This window comes from Leuresthes tenuis, unplaced genomic scaffold, assembly GCF_036924035.1.
Source record: "Leuresthes tenuis unplaced genomic scaffold, fLeuTen1.0.hap1 SCAF_8, whole genome shotgun sequence".
Classification (NCBI taxonomy): domain Eukaryota; kingdom Metazoa; phylum Chordata; class Actinopteri; order Atheriniformes; family Atherinopsidae; genus Leuresthes; species Leuresthes tenuis.
In genome coordinates, this window is record NW_027325362.1 from 826,794 (window position 1) to 843,234 (window position 16,441).

The 16,441-nt window shown below is 45.9% G+C and overlaps 1 protein-coding gene across 1 annotated transcript; it reads left to right on the top strand.

Moving 5' to 3' along the window:
- Positions 1-4,528: 4,528 nt before the first annotated feature.
- On the top strand, positions 4,529-12,625 carry shld2 (shieldin complex subunit 2). Its single transcript, XM_072390457.1, has 10 exons — positions 4,529-4,716; positions 5,457-6,151; positions 6,233-6,383; positions 7,293-7,391; positions 7,467-7,661; positions 8,787-8,933; positions 10,100-10,309; positions 10,412-10,655; positions 10,733-10,848; positions 12,330-12,625. The coding sequence occupies exons 1-10, from the start codon at positions 4,554-4,556 to the stop codon at positions 12,506-12,508; spliced, it is 2,199 nt and encodes a 732-aa protein (XP_072246558.1). The 5' UTR covers positions 4,529-4,553; the 3' UTR covers positions 12,509-12,625.
- Positions 12,626-16,441: the final 3,816 nt, after the last annotated feature.

Sequence of the window (16,441 nt, forward strand, 5' to 3'; positions counted from 1 at the left end):
TCTGTAAAGGTCACGGAGTGGCTCCGAGGGGAGTTGATGCTGCTGCAGACATTTAATCTCAGACATTTTACTGTTTCTAACATATTTGACAAAGTTTTTGTGGCGGTTTAAAGCTAGCACTTAAACAGCCGGAAGTTAGCCGACGGACGCTTCCGGGCTTAACTTTCAAAATAAGTGACAAGATTTAGAAGTTAAAAACTTAAACTTTCTGAAATATTGATTTATTTAATTTTGTGATTTATTTATTTATTCGTTTATTTATTGATTAATTTATTTTTTGATTTTGTTTGTTTATCTATCTATTTAACATGAGACTTGGTTATAATGTAATTAAGATCATGTCAGAAATAACAAAACATGTAATATAGATGTAAATATATAAAACTACATATTCAAATGTACATTTCAAAGGTAAAGAATTAACTTTTTGGAATTAAAACGTGATCAATGTCATCCCTGAAAGTCTTATTGGTGTCTTGACTGCAGAAAAATGTTAAAGCACGATCACAAGAGAAGGTTTGTTCAGTCAAAATGACAAAATAGTAGTTTAATCGAGCTTTGAATTGATCTTTTATCTTTCTAAGTGCCTAAATAGCATAAGAACGCTGCATAAATACAGAAATATGACATCAATGTGGAAATTCTTAAATCTTATTCTTAAACAGTCTAAATTCATCAAATGACAAATATCTTTTTATAATTTATAAATTCAGTTAAAATTTCTCATTCAACTTGGTGCCATTAAACTCATGAATCCAAGCCAAGATGTTTAGTTGTAGATAATAGTTTAAATAAAGACCAATAATAAGTCTTAAGATAAATAATTCACAGAAATATTTGTGGTTAAACATATTTTACTTGTAATTGTTTGACTTTCTGGGTTTTAACGGGTTGTAAATGTGGAAAAAGATGTTTCACCTGATTTTATATTTAAAATCATCCTGTCAGTAGTTTAGATTAATTTATAGCAAACTGTCAAATAATACAACACAATGTCTAAAAATTTAAAAAGTTTTTCCAGATAAAATGAAATAGTGACTCAGAAAAAATAAGATTTTTTTGTTACACAAACAAATAAAACATTTGTCAAACTGACAGATAATATTCAAACTTTAATTAAAAAATCTTATTTTAAATATTTTAGTTTGTATTAACGCTGAAATATTTCGCAGATGTGATTTAACTTTCTGACCCTGTTGAGTCTCAGAGTGAAGCAGCAGGAATTTGTTTCTTCTAAAAATAAGAGTCAGATTAGAAAGCAGCCTGTGGTGTAATTAACGGGTGTTAAATGTCTCCTTTTCTAAACTTAGAGCTGATGGTCATGCGTCTGCCTCTCACAGCTCTCCGTTCCATGTGAAGCAAACGTTTCGTTGGGGTAAAACCGAACTTCTTACAGTTTTGTCCCTCTTTGTTCTGGGAGGGTTATAAATAATGTGGCCCCTGATCTTTTAAGCAGCTTTTCCATCCGTTGGTTTTTGGCCTTTTAGGGACATTATTTATCTCTGCATCAAAACCTTTGAGTTTGGGCTGAAAAGTTGGTGTATTAATAGAAGAAAAATGTATAAAACTGTGAGTTAAACAGCTGGAGATCTCACATATTACCTACCCACAAACTGTGGGGGGAGGCGGTCCTGATGTGCTGAGACACCTGCCTCTCCAGGTGATGTGAGGTCATCGACCTGAAGTTGTTCAGGCTGCAGTGGGTTGGTGCTTTAGGACGAAGATGGCTGATTTTAGGCAGGCTGAGATTAGGCCGATCCAGATTTCTTTGCCTCCCGATACAATCCGATTTCTTTAGTCTTACCGATGCCGATACGATACGATACGATACGATATTTTCAGTCTTACCGATACGATACGATACGATACGATACAGAAAAACAGGTCAGAATTATGGTAACAAACGGTAAGTTTCATTGTGTGGAAAAGACTGGGATCATTCTAAGGCAACATCAGACTTGACTTAAACATTTCTTTCCTATTTAAAAAAAAACAAACAAATAAACACATAAATATACTGAATTACTTATTTATTTAATAATTGTGCAAACAATCTTAACCATAAAAATATAACAAGTGTAACTGGTTCAGTGCAATTAGGGATTCAAAATCCAATGTAAAACTAAATATTAAATAATAAAGGAGCTTGAAAACTTAAACTTTCTGAAATATTGATAGAAAAAAAACAATAGCTTCATTAGCTTGGTTGGACTTTCAAAATAAATAGCAATCGGCTCTTTATATAGTTTAGTGCAAATGGGAATTAAACATTCATCACAAAAGCATCTGAACTAAACAGCAGCTTCTCTGACTTGGTAAAAACAACAAAAATCAGAGGTAGTCCCAACTTAATGTTTTCACCACTAGAGGGGGCACCACTAGAGGCCTTGAATGAATGCTGGACACGACAAGGGGGATATGAATCGGCCCATTGTAACTAATCTTGGTACCGATGTCCGATCCAAATATCGGATCGGTGCTTCCCCAGCTGGGATGGTGGCTTGGGACAAGGGGAAATAACAGATCCGGACCTGGTTCTTCTTTTCCTCAAAGCAAGCGAAGAAGCTGGGAAGTTCCTCTAAAGTGACGTGTTGTTACCTGTGGTTGGTCATGTGCTGGATACCCCGCCTCACCTTGCTGGGATCCTCCTCAATCTTCCTCTTACACATTTCCGTGGTTCCCGGTTCCCTGAAGTCTCTGATGAGAAGTCGGACCTCGCTGGTCATCCAGGGGTTCTGGTTCAGATATAGACATGATATTTTGGTCCATATTGACATGATAGCATCACGCAGTTGCTGTGCAACTATGAAGCTGCCGTTCCGCCACATCCCAAAGCTGCTCTGTTGGACTGAGATCTGGTGAGTGTGGAGGCCGTTGGAGTCCAGAGAACCGATGCTCGAGATGTTTGAGATGGTGCCTTATCCTGCTGGAGGCAGCCATCTTCAGAAGATGGAGCGCTGCTCATAGGGATGGACACAGAAATATACGTATATACAAGGTCTGTTAAAATTAATGGTAAATATAGACACATATTTATGTGTAGCTCCATTAACGTGTTAAATTTGTCATATTTATTAAACATCGTTCTATACGTTAATCTTGCCTAAAAAGCTTATTTTGCGTTAAAACGTTAAATTTCAGTTATTAACCGGTTAATAACTGAAATAAGTTATTAAATCAACCCGGTACTCGCAGCTGGAACTAGCAGAAATGTAACTTTTCCGTCGGTAATTCGGCTGAAATGGAGACTCAGACCAGGCAACCTTTTTCCAACCTTCTCTTGTCCGGTTCTGGTGTGAACTGGTCTCAGCTTGGACTGAGCGGCACCCGGTGGGGTCTCCTGCTGCTGCAGCCCATCTTCTTCAGGGTTCCACCTGTGGTGCCTTCAGAGATGGTTGGATCGAGTGCTTCTTGGAGTTCCCGTTGCCTTCCTGTCACCTGGAACCAGTCGGCCCATTCTCCTCTGACCTCTCACATCAGAGGCTTTTTCACTGGACATTTTCTCTCTTTTGGACCCTTCTCTGTTCGGGTGAAAATCCCAGCAGATCAGCTGTTTCTGACATACTCAGACCAGCCCGTCTGGCACCAGCAGCCATCTTTAAAGCCACTTAAATCCGCTTTCTTCCCCATCTGATGCTCGGTTTGAACTTCAGCAGCACCTCCACATGCCGATTGCTGATTGGCTGATCAGCTGTTTGCGTTAACAGGTAACCAGCTGTTCAGAGCGCTGCCACCACCAGGTCACACTGGGAACAGCAGCCCTGACCTGCTGTGATGTCAGCAGGCCGCCACCTCCCCCAGCGTCCGGCCTCTGATTGGTGGAGCTGCTGCAGGAGAGTTTATGGCCTCCTTATTGTTCCCAGCTGTGAAACAAACCGCATCCTTACCATGGATCCACACGTCTGATCCTGCTCAGTCATGGTTGTGTAACCTCAGCGTTAACAACTCGTTTCCTACCTGCAGCGACAGAAACCCAGACAGACTCATCACGCCGTCCACCTCCTGTCTGCAGGTCCTGGAAGCGTTTAATAAGCCCGAAACTCACTTTCCTTTACAATAAAACTGTGTTAAAAGTCGTGAGAAAATCCTAAAGGTCACCAGTGATGTATAATTTACTTAAAATCTGTTTTATTCTGTCTCTAAAACAGTTAAAAGTAAATATTACGATAATTACCTAGATGTTTCACATCAGTTTAATGAGGATTTATTGTTGAAATGTGAGGAAAAAAACAGATAATTGCAGTTTATTTAATGTGTGATGATGTGGCAGCATCTTAAACTTCTTTTTAAGTTGCTTTAAAGATATTAAATCCTCTCTTTTCTCCTTCTGATGACGTTCACAATGAATCACAAACTAACTTTATGAGCCAGTCAGGATCAGTTTGGTGCATTTTTCATCAGTTTTAACAGCATTCAGACCAACATATTTGAATATCTTTGCGATCAGGTTAAATGTAACCCCCCCCCCCCACACATGTCACAGCTCAGATCCGACCCTGTGGACTCATATTCTGTCCTGAATCGCCGCCTGTTTGTATCTCTCTGCAGGCGTCATGTCTGAGCGCCCAAAGATCCACGTCTTCCTCGGGGCTCCTTCTTTGCCCTCTGCCCCACCTTTGGAGCCTGAAGCCGGGAAGGAGGGAGTGGATCGTCCCCCTAATGAATGGAAACAACTGGAGCTCACCTGGAGGGAGGGCCGCCTCAGGGTGGCAACAGGTGAGGCGTTCAGGGACCTAATGGAGGTCCGTTTGGTGAAGAGGGAGCTGAGCCGGAAGGAGAAGCTTTCAGGTTCCTGCTCCATCTTTGTTCCAACCCTCACCTGAGCTCACAGATCTGGGTTCTGACCCAAAGAATGAGGTCCTGGATACAAGCGGCTGAAATGAGTTTCCTTCAGAGGGGGGCGGGGCTCAGCCTTAGAGATAGGGGAGGGGCTTCAGTATCCGGGGGCGGAGCTTCAGCGTCCAGGGGAGGGGCTTCAGCATCCAGGGGGAGGGGCTCCACCATCCAGGGGGAGGAGCTCCATCATCAGGGGGGAGGAGCTCCACCATGCGGGGGGGAGCTCGGAGTCAGCTGAGGTGCTTCATCTGGTTTTGATGCCTCCTGGGAGGAGGCCCCGGGTCAGAACCAGAACTCTCTGGAGGGATTATAGATCCCATCTGACCTGGGAACGCCTCGGGATCCCCAGGAGGAGCTGGAGAGGGATGGATGGGTTTCCCTGCTGGACCTGCTGGTTCTGAGACCTCAGATAAGAGGAAGATGATGGATGATTGGATGGATGGATTGAGTCCAAATGTCTTTCAGTCAGATACTCCGCAGATGAAGGTCAGGAGGCCCCTGACTCTCTGGGCCCCTGATCATCCATTAATGAGTTAAACTAACCAGCTGTTAACCACATGAGAAGGTTTTCTGTTTTTAACTGAACTGATGTATAAAGCAGTGTTTCCACACTCTTTCAGATGAGCCTGCGAAAGAAGCGAGATCATCCAGCGCAAACGCTGAGGATGAGGAGGCAGAAGAGTCTGACTGGACCAAAGAAACTTCTAAAAACGAAGCGAACAGGACTGAGGAAGCTGAGGAAGATCAGTGTTCGGCCTCAGTTCATGAGTATCTGGACAGCTGTTTCCCAGCAGCTGAACCAGAAAAACCTGGACCTGAGTCCCCTGCCGTCCCTCTTCTGTCCCCTCGGACTCATTACCTGAGCACCTGGACTCTAAGTCAGGCCTTGATCCTGAAAGGTAGATACGGTGTCCAATCAGCTGCCAGCCCTGAGAAAACCCCGCCCAAACACACCCAAACACCTCCATCCGTCTGCTCCAGCACCCCAGAGCTCTTCAGCCCTGTGACCCCGTCACCTGGAGCCTCCGCTGAGCTCTTCAGCCACACCTGTCCAAGCCCGAGGGCGGAGGAAGGTGGGGTCGTCCTCCAGGCCACCACGGATGGCGTCCTCTGTTCTCAGGAATCCACAACTGGCCACGACCCCCCCACAAAGCCCCCCAGCAGCAAGAGAGCTCGGCTCCCTGAGGACCCCAGGACAGCAGCCTCAGACACGCCCGGGAGTCGCACCACACCTCTGTCCAGGTGCGACAAGGCGGGGCTGCGGTGCTCCGTCCTGGTGGCTGTGGTTCATCCGTGTCACCTGAAGGAGGTCAAGGTGAGTCCAGATGTTGAATCTTACACCTGTGGCTGGAGAACAGCTTCCTCCAAAGGTCTGACGGGTGTTTGATGGTTGAAGGTGAAGTCGGGGCCGTCAGCGGGCCGCTGCCTCCCTCTGGCGTCCATTGTGGTGATGGACCAGTCAAACGTTGAAATGAAGGTGGTGCTGTGGCGGCGGGCGGCATTCTGGGCGCTGACTGTTAGTCCTGGAGACATCCTGCTGATCACAGGTACGCAGCTGGCTGGTTTACCTGCTGGTTTACCTGTTGGTTTACCGGTTGGTTTACCTGCTGGTTTACCTGTTGGTTTACCTGTTGGTTTACCCGTTGGTTTACCTGCTGGTTTACCGGTTGGTTTACCTGCTGGTTTACCTGTTGGTTTACCCGTTGGTTTACCTGTTGGTTTACCGGTTGGTTTACCCGTTGGTTTACCTGTTGGTTTACCCGTTGGTTTACCCGTTGGTTTACCGGTTGGTTTACCTGTTGGTTGACCGGTTGGTTGACCGGTTGGTTTACCTGTTGGTTGACCGGTTGGTTGACCGGTTGGTTTACTGGTTGGTTTACCGGTTGATTTACCTGTTGGTTTACCTGCTGGTTTACCTGTTGGTTTACCTGTTGGTTGACCTGTTGGTTTACCTGTTGGTTGACCTGTTGGTTTACCGGTTGGTTTACCTGCTGGTTTACCTGTTGGTTTACCTGTTGGTTTACCGGTTGGTTTACCTGTTGGTTGACCTGTTGGTTTACCTGTTGGTTGACCGGTTGGTTTACCTGTTGGTTTACCTGTTGGTTTACCGGTTGGTTTACCTGCTGGTTTACCTGTTGGTTTACCTGTTGGTTTACCTGTTGGTTGACCTGTTGGTTTACCGGTTGGTTTACCTGTTGGTTTACCGGTTGGTTGATCAGTTCTGGTTTACCTGTTGGTTTACCGGTTGGTTTACCGGTTGGTTTACCTGTTGGTTTACCTGTTGGTTTACCGGTTCTGGTTTACCTGTTGGTTTACCGGTTGGTTTACCTGCTGGTTTACCTGTTGGTTTACCTGTTGGTTGACCTGTTGGTTTACCTGTTGGTTTACCGGTTGGTTTACCTGTTGGTCGACCGGTTCTGGTTGCTGACAGGTGTGTTTGTGTTGTCTGGGACCAGGGCTGCAGGTGAGTGAAGACAGGTGGAGAGGAGAGACAGTGCTTCAGTCCACCTTCAGCAGCAAACTGCTCAACCTGGGACACGCCTCCACCCCGCCAGGTATGACCAATCAGGAGCCTCCTCAGCTCAGGTGTGCCAGCTCACTTACTTACCTGTCTGTCTCTCTTTGTTTAGTCACCCAGCACGTTAATGCTCGCTCGCTCAGCATTTTGTGCAGTTTCGTTCGGGAACGGCGCCCCCTGTTGGTATCTCTGCCCCATCGCTGTCCGCAGGACCTGAGCCGACTCCCCTACGCCACCCTGAGGGCGCTGCAGGTGAACACCCTGGTTCACGCCCTGCTGCGCATCACGCACACACACATAAGTCCAGGTGAGTCCGTGACACAGTGGGCGGAGCTATAACACGCCTTCTGGTGTGGGGCGGGGCAGTCTAACACGGCGAGGGTCAGAACATGAGTTTAATCGAGTCAAGTTTACAGGTTTAGATGAAACTCGTCAGTCAGAAACGACCCGGCGGTCCGTTCTGATGCCTGGTCCTCATCAGGCCCGCTGAACAGGGCGCCATCCTCTCCATAACCATAACCCTCTGCCCGTGTCACACCAATGATCAGACGTCATATTTACATCATGTGACATCCTGTTTAGTTTGTCTTATTGTGCTTTTTCATATTTTTGCTGATGAAATTATGATTTGCTTTTTTTCAGTCAAGTTTTTAATACTTCTGTTCTCTGCTAGCTTCCTTCAGTTCTCTGCTAGCTTCCTTCTGTTCTCTGCTAGCTTCCTTCTGTTCTCCGCTAGCTTCCTTCTGTTCTCTGCTAGCTTCCTTCTGTTCTCTGCTAGCTTCCTTCAGTTCTCTGCTAGCTTCCTTCTGTTCTCTGCTAGCTTCCTTCTGTTCTCCGCTAGCTTCCTTCTGTTCTCTGCTAGCTTCCTTCAGTTCTCTGCTAGCTTCCTTCTGTTCTCCGCTAGCTTCCTTCAGTTCTCTGCTAGCTTCCTTCTGTTCTCCGCTAGCTTCCTTCTGTTCTCTGCTAGCTTCCTTCAGTTCTCTGCTAGCTTCCTTCTGTTCTCCGCTAGCTTCCTTCAGTTCTCTGCTAGCTCCCTTCTGTTCTCTCCTAGCTTCATTCTCAGCTAACAAGCCGCCTGATTTCCATTAAAATGCTAACATGAAATGTTCCCTTGTGTTTGTTTCGCTCAGTGAAGTCGATATGTGAACTGGCTGCTTTCTGCTGAGATGCTGTAGCATTGATGTTGTGCTATCATGCTAAGTTCTGTAGATGTTGTTCATATAAACCAGACGTGTGTGTGTGTGTGTGTGTGTGTGTGTGTGTGTGTGTGTGTGTGTGTGTGTGTGTGTGTGTGTGTGTGTGAGTGTGTGTGTGTGTGTGTGTGTGTGTGTGTGTGTGTGTGTGTGTGTGTGTGTGTGTGTGTGTGTGTGTGTGTGTGTGTGTGTGTGTGTGTGTGTGTGTGTGTGTGTGTGTGTGTGTGTGTGTGTGTCAGAGTGGCGGAGTGAGGCAGAGTCTCGCAGCAGGTCTGCAGTTCAGATGAAGGCGGTTCTCTCTGTGGAGCAGCCGAACGGCCAGCAGGGGGTGCTGTTGCTGTGGGGAGCAGCTGTGGATTGGCTTCCTCGCTTCAAGAGAGACAGATGTATACACACACACACACTCACACAAAAGCTAATAGGATGTCTGAACAAACGTGTTAAATTCTTGACAGAAAGTTTATTAGATCAATTATCTTGAGTCACGTGACCTGTTGACATTTCCAGGTGAACCACACCTGTCCGTCATTTATTTATTTAGCTTTTTTCCTTTGATTAACCAGGAATGTTTCAAATGTTAGTGTAAAGCTAACAGTCTATGGTGCAGGAATCTTAAATTCTATTCTGAATTCAACAGGGAGCCAATGAAGAGAAGCTAAAACTGGAGAAACATGATCTCTGCTGTTAGATCTCATCAGAACTCTGGCTGCAGGGTTTTGGATCAGCTGGAGGTTTTTCAGAGAATCTGTAGGACAGAACAATAATAAGGAATTACAGTAGTTCAGTCCTGAAGGAACAGATGCATGGAGCAGTTTCTCTGCATCACCCTGAGACAGGATGGTCCTGATTTATTACGAAGGTGAAAGAAGGCAGAAACCTGTTTTATATGAGAGTCAGAGGACAGATCCTGGTCAGAAATAACTCCAAGGTTCCTCTCTATAGGACTAGAAGCCAAGGAAATACCATCTAGAGTAACTATATAACTAGATAATTTCTCCCTGAAGCGCTCAGGTCCAAAGAGAACAACTTCAGTTTGTCTGAATTTATAAGCAGACAGTTCTGAGTCATCCAGGTCTTTATGTCTTTAAGACAGGCTTGTAGTCTGACCAACCTGTAGGTTTCATCTGGTTTCATAGATAAGTACAGCTGAGTATCATCAGCATAGCAATGGAACTTTATGCCATGCTGTCTGATAATGTTTCCTAATGGAAGCATGTATAAAGTAAAAAGAATTGGTCCAAGCACAGAACCCTGAGGAACTCCATGACTTACTCTGGTGTGTGAGGAAGATTCTTCATTTACAAGAACAAACTGGAATCTATCAGATAAATATGACTTAAACCAGCCGAATGCAGTTCCTTTAATCCCAATAACATCATCTGAATTTCTGCGTTTATGTCTCCTTAAACAAATAAACATATTTTTAACAGTTCAAACACACATTTCCTCATAATATGATGTTGGAGAAGATGTTAAAAAGGATCTTTTAGAAAACGGGTGATTTCACTTCCTGTCCTGAGGCCGGTCACGTGACTATCTCTGTATCCCTCAGCGGCTGTGTGGGACTTCCACGTCCTCCTGGTCAGGGAGGGGTTGACCTCTGACCTCCCAGAGCTGCACTCCACCCCCTGGAGCTCCCACCGGGCTCTGGACCCAACCGACCGCCGGGCGCTCGACTTCAACCGAACCGGACAGGGTCAGAGGGGAGGCAGCGGCCCCCTGGAGCTGGATGTGGAGACGCTGCTGTCCCAGAAGTACAGCGGTGAGTCAGGGCCCGGTGAACCAGAACCAGAACCAGAACCGCACGCTGCTGACAGAACCTGAAAAAGGCTTTTACATGACATGAAGTTCCTTTCTGCTGCAGGTGAGGTGGAGCTGAGAGTCCAGGTCCTCACCTTCCACTTCCAGGACTCTCCACCCTCCCAGGATGCACCTCAGCCCGTCCTGGACAGCTCCACGCCGCTCGACGGTATCGTGGCGGCGCTGAGCGGTGACATCACCTACACAGGCTGCGCTCGCTGCTCCGCTGAGCTCGAAACCGACGTCAACGGCATTTACAGCCCCTGTTACCCCTGCCTGCCGCACACCGCCGTGCGCCGCTTCTACAGGTGACATCATCACTACGGCCGATGTTTTCCTCCTCCTTCACCTGCAGATCATGACAGCATGTGTGTGTGCTCCTCAGGCCAGGTGTGCTGTCAGTGAGAGGCCAGGGCTGCGCTCACCTGTGCGTCCAGGTTCCTCCGGTTCCCCTGCAGAAGATCCTCGACGCTGCGCCCGACAGACTCCAGCGGAGCTCAGGTGAGGCTGTCGGCTGCACAGATGGGTTTACATCATCAGGAAAACAGGAAGTAAACAGCAGAGTTACTGTTACTTCCTCACTGTCAGAGCGACTTTAAACGGCCACAGTTTGAGGTTGTTCTGTCGGAGACTTGCTCCATGCAGCCTCTGCTAAGCCCCGCCCTTCTGGATGGATGAAGCCAGCATCTGCTGCTAACTTACAGCTAACTGCTAACTTACAGCTAACTGCTAACTCACAGCTAACTGCTAACTTACAGCTAACTGTTAACTTACAGCTAACTGCTAACTCACAGCTAACTGCTAACTTACAGCTAACTGCTAACTCACAGCTAACTGCTAACTTACAGCTAACTGCTAACTCACAGCTAACTGCTGACTCACAACTCACAGCTAACTGCTAACTCACAGCTAACTCACAGCTAACTGCTAACTCACAGCTAACTGCTAACTTACAGCTAACTCACAGCTAACTGCTAACTTACAGCTAACTTACAGCTAACTGCTAACTCACAGCTAACTGCTAACTTACAGCTAACTCACAGCTAACTGCTAACTCACAGCTAACTGCTAACTCACAGCTAACTGCTAACTTACAGCTAACTGCTAACTTACAGCTAACTTACAGCTAACTGCTAACTCACAGCTAACTGCTAACTCACAGCTAACTGCTAACTTACAGCTAACTGCTAACCTGTTTCCCTCTGGGATCAATAGACACCTGTGATGGAGTCAGTGGAAAGAAAGTGAGGTTTTGGACTAAAATCCTCATAATTCAGTCAAAACGCTGACATGTGCAGCTTCTTCTGAGCTCAGCAAACTGAGCATGAACCACCAATGAGAACAGTCTGGACTGACACTGCCTTGTTTACAGGGCAGAACCAGAACCAGAGGAGGTTCCTGAGCAGAACCGGGCTCCAGAAGCTGCGTCAGCCTTTGTTTTTCAGTGGACGCCACGTCTTGACTTCACAGCTAACTGCTAACTCACAGCTAACTGCTAACTGCTAGAACAGGGCTCCAGAAGCAGCGTCAGCCTTTGTTTTGGTGTTTTTCAGTGGACGCTGCTAACTGCTAACTCACAGCTAACTGCTAACTGCTAGAACAGGGCTCCAGAAGCAGCGTCAGCCTTTGTTTTGGTGTTTTTCAGTGGACGCTGCTAACTGCTAACTCACAGCTAACTGCTAACTGCTAGAACAGGGCTCCAGAAGCAGCGTCAGCCTTTGTTTTGGTGTTTTTCAGTGGACGCTGCTAACTGCTAACTCACAGCTAACTGCTAACTGCTAGAACAGGGCTCCAGAAGCAGCGTCAGCCTTTGTTTTGGTGTTTTTCAGTGGACGCTGCTAACTGCTAACTCACAGCTAACTGCTAACTGCTAGAACCGGGCTCCAGAAGCAGCGTCAGCCTTTGTTTTTCAGTGGACGCCACGTCTTGACTTCACAGCTAACTGCTAATTCACAGCTAACTGTTTTTACTGCCGCCCTCAGCTCCAGGCTCGCAGATGAAGCTGATCCAGGTGGCAGCAGGGCGGCTCCACGCCCTCCTCTCCCTCCCCAGGAAAACCTTCGTCATCACCGTCCGGAGCTGCTTCCTGTGCGACGAGAACAGCGTCCCCATCAGCCGGGACTTCACGCTGCTGCAGCTTCAGGAACCTGCTGCTGTGTGAAGCTTCTTTCTGTCAGGAGCTGGAAGGAGTCGGTCAAAACACAGCAACTCTTTTCAGACTTTGATTCATTCCCTGCAGAGGCTGAAGTGGGCGGAGCCAACCAAACATTGTCAATAAAACCAGAAATCCTGTCCAGATTGTTTATCTGTGATGTTTTCACTCTGATTTAGTCCCTCAGACTCGTTCATTATTCATTATTCTTTCATGTTTATCCTCCAGGGGGGAAAAAAATAAGAAAAAAAAAGACAAAAACAGCACAAAAGGGCAGTAACTTTTTTTATTAAACTGTTTCCATCAACCTTTTCTGATGTGACACGAGTCTCAAATCAAGAAAAGATCAAATTTCATGCAGATCCCACAGAAGCAGGGGCGTGGGGGGGCAGCCGGTTCAGCAGCTACGACCAAATCTACCGAACAATGGAAACCAAACCTGATAACAAAGCCTCTGAAGCCTCTCTTTACCTGGAGCTGCTGCTTCCTGCTGCTGAACATTTGAATATGTGCAAAGCAACAGGGACATTCAGAGCGTAAATTATTCCATCAGGGCGGATCTTTTTCTAACATGAAGCTGGCTCCTCATCTAAATCTCATTTAGCTAATGGTGTCCTGTTTTATTAGCATCAGCTAAATGATTAAAGGAATCTCAGTAAGAACCAGTGAAATGTAGAACTGTGGGAAGGACCAACGTGTAAAGAAAAAGGATTTATTTAGAGCTGAAAATGAGCCATTTACACCCCTTTAAAGTGAAATTAGCCATTAGCATCAATAGCTTCACCTTTTCTGCTCTGCTGTCACCTCTAACAGATGGAGTCTATGGAGTCTGTTAGCTTGTTATAGCTTCATTTGTACGTCGCTGTGGATAAAAGCTAAATGCATAAATATGCTAACTGTGTTCTTTATAATTCTTTATAGAAACATTTGATTTCTTCCTGAGTTGTTGAAGCCTTCAGATCCCAGCTGTGAGCTGCACAGATGTGTTTACATCATCAGGAAAGCAGGAAGTGACACCAAGTGTCTCCAAATGCCTCCGGTCTTTGTGCTAAGCTAGGCTCTTAAGCTAGGCTCTTAAGCTAGGCTCTTAAGCTAGGCTGGACCAAACTTACGCTTAAAACATTAAATATTTTTAGTACAAACTTTTGTTCAATAAATCAACTGCCCACCAGTGTCTGACCCAACAGGTATTTCTAAGTTACTTAGAAAACTTTGTGTCCAATCAGAAGCAGGCATGATGTAGAAGGTGGGCGGAGCCTGATCAGGCCTGTAGCCGACCTGTAGGGAGCGTAGAGCAACTTCTTTCAGACTAAAACGGATTAATCTAACAACAGAAAGTTTGTTGCAGGTGTTCAGGAACATTTTTAATATAAAAAAGGGAGATCAGCAGTTAGGACATGTGGGACCGGGCCGAGTCTCCAGCAGCACCAGAGTTCAGGATGCATCTTTTGGGTCTGCAGTCGTCTTAATTTCCTTTCGAGGTTTCTTCTGCCACATCAAACAGGTCGTCGAGCAGATCTGAGACAAAGAGAAGACGACCGTTAGTTTTTATCAGTTTGGTTCAGGAGGAAACTGGCTTCACTGAGTCGGCCCTTTGGACCAGAACTTAGTGCTGAACGGGTTCTAAGTGTTTTTCTATCGTCCTGATCTGCCCACAGATCCGTTCTGCTGATCTGACACAGATCAGAACATTAAATCAGTCTGGAACCGTGTGTCAGAGAATATTTACTCTGATTTTATGGACGTTATTTCCTCCCAACTGTCAGAGCTGAATGTGCTGCAGCTCAGCTGATCGTTTCAGGAGGAAGAAGCAGCAAATGATGTGTGAAACGCTGATTTAATGCGATTATTCTGAGAGTTAAAGAAAGATCCGAACCGCCTGTTATCGGCTGACTGTGAAGAAACTCTAAAGAGGAATGTTAGAAGAAGGTTTCTGCTGCACATCTGGATGGAAACTCTGCAGTAAGTCCTGATTTTATCCCTTCAGTTACTGTTTTAAACAGTCTGAGGATCTCTTTGTACGTACCTCCATCATTCACAGCCACACCTTTGTTTCCTCCTCCACCTGCTCCAGCAGCTCCTCCACCTGCTCCAGCAGCTCCTCCACCTGCTCCAGCAGCTCCTCCACCTGCTCCAGCAGCTCCTCCACCTGCTCCAGCAGCTCCCTCCCCCTCAGCGAACAGACCGTGGAATCCTGATTTCTTCGGCTTTCCCTTGTCTTCATCATCATCGTCTTTGTCGAATATCTTGGAGAAGAATCCTCCTTTTTCTTCCTCCTTCTTCTTGTCGTCTCCAAACGAGAACATTCCTCCCTTCTCTTTCTCCTTCTCCTCCTCCTTCTTGTCGCCTCCAAAGAACGACATGAAGCCTCCTCCTTTCTTGTCGTCCTCGTCTTTGTCCTCGATACCCAGAGCGTTCTTCACTGCGTCCTCCACCATGTCTCCTGCACCGCAAACAGAGGAAAAACCTGGTTACGAAGGTTGTGTGAGGAACATGTTCTCTGATTTAGTTCCTATCCACGTCCTGCTTCGTCCTCACATCTGGACCCGAATCCAGTTAAACGTATCCGGTCACAGCTCATTGACTCAGTATTTGGACATGAAAGAAGGCTAATTATCCAACTATCTTTGTTTAAGACGTCTTCAGATGTAACATAAAGGGTCAGATTGTTCTGGAAATTAATGCCCAAACAAGCGGTTTAAATCCAACTCCTGAAAGTTTCAGCATCAGTCGTCATTCTCAGCTGTTAATTAGCTGTTTGGGTTCAGAAAAAGATCACATTTATGGCTGAAAAACACTCATTTTCACCTTCAGGGATGCTGCTTTTATCCTTAACATGCGCCAGAAGTTCTTTTAACGTAATTATTGGTAGTTTCTATGAAGATCAGAAAATTATCATCCAGAATCAATACAAATATGTATGAAAGGTTTGATTAATGAATAATTCCACTAAAAATTACATTAATTCATGCAATAACAGCTGGATGTAATGTGAAATGATTCCATCTCAGTTTCTGTTAACCTGGGCATTTATCTGCTGTTTCATTCGTTGTTTTTAAAGGATATTTCCTGGTTTTTATTTATTTATAACTTTCTTGATCTATTTATTCATTCCAAATCATTCCAAATCCATGCGATCAGGCTGCAGAACGCTTGAACTGGACTTTATCTTTGAAAGACCCTGAGATGATATTTGCTGTGATTTAGAACTGAAACCCCAGGATCCACAGAGCCTCTGATGGAACATGTGACTCAGGTGTGTGAACGCTGCCCAGCTTCCTCTCAGGCTGCATCAGAGCAACATTTAAAGTAAAAGACTTCCAGCTTTTACTCACCCACTTTGTCCCCAACCATCCGAGCCAGCTTGTCCATCTCTGTGTGTTTTCCCGTGAGGACGGCCTTCGCTGTGTGTTCCTCAGCCGCTGAAGGTGAGACTGAAGCTGGCGACGCCCCTCAGGTGACCCGGTTACTGGTGGAGGAATCAGGTGTGTCCGCAGACAGGCCCGACCTGTTCCACCTGCCTCTCAGTAAAACTTTATTCAAACGGGTCGTTCACAACAACAGGATTTAGTGGTTGAATTAAGAGAGGGGGCAGCTCAGCCCTGAGTTCTGACTGCAGGCAGGTGAGAATAAATCTCTGGGTGTGTGAGGTGAGACTCGTTCTTCCCTTTCAAAGGAAAGAAACATGACTCACCGTGAAACTGTGACACACAACGCTGCTCAGGTAAATCCAGGTAAATCCAGGTGAGCAGGTGGAGTCTTTTCCTTTAAAATAAGAAGTTTGGGGGTTTTGATTCTGATCAAATCTGGTGAAATGTTACAAAGAGCCGTGAAGGTTTCAGCAGTATAATCAGTTTAAATCACGGTTTCCCTCACAGGTGGAGCTGCCACGCCCTCTCAGAGGACTCCACCTGCGTGGAAACCTACAGAAGCTTTTTGTTG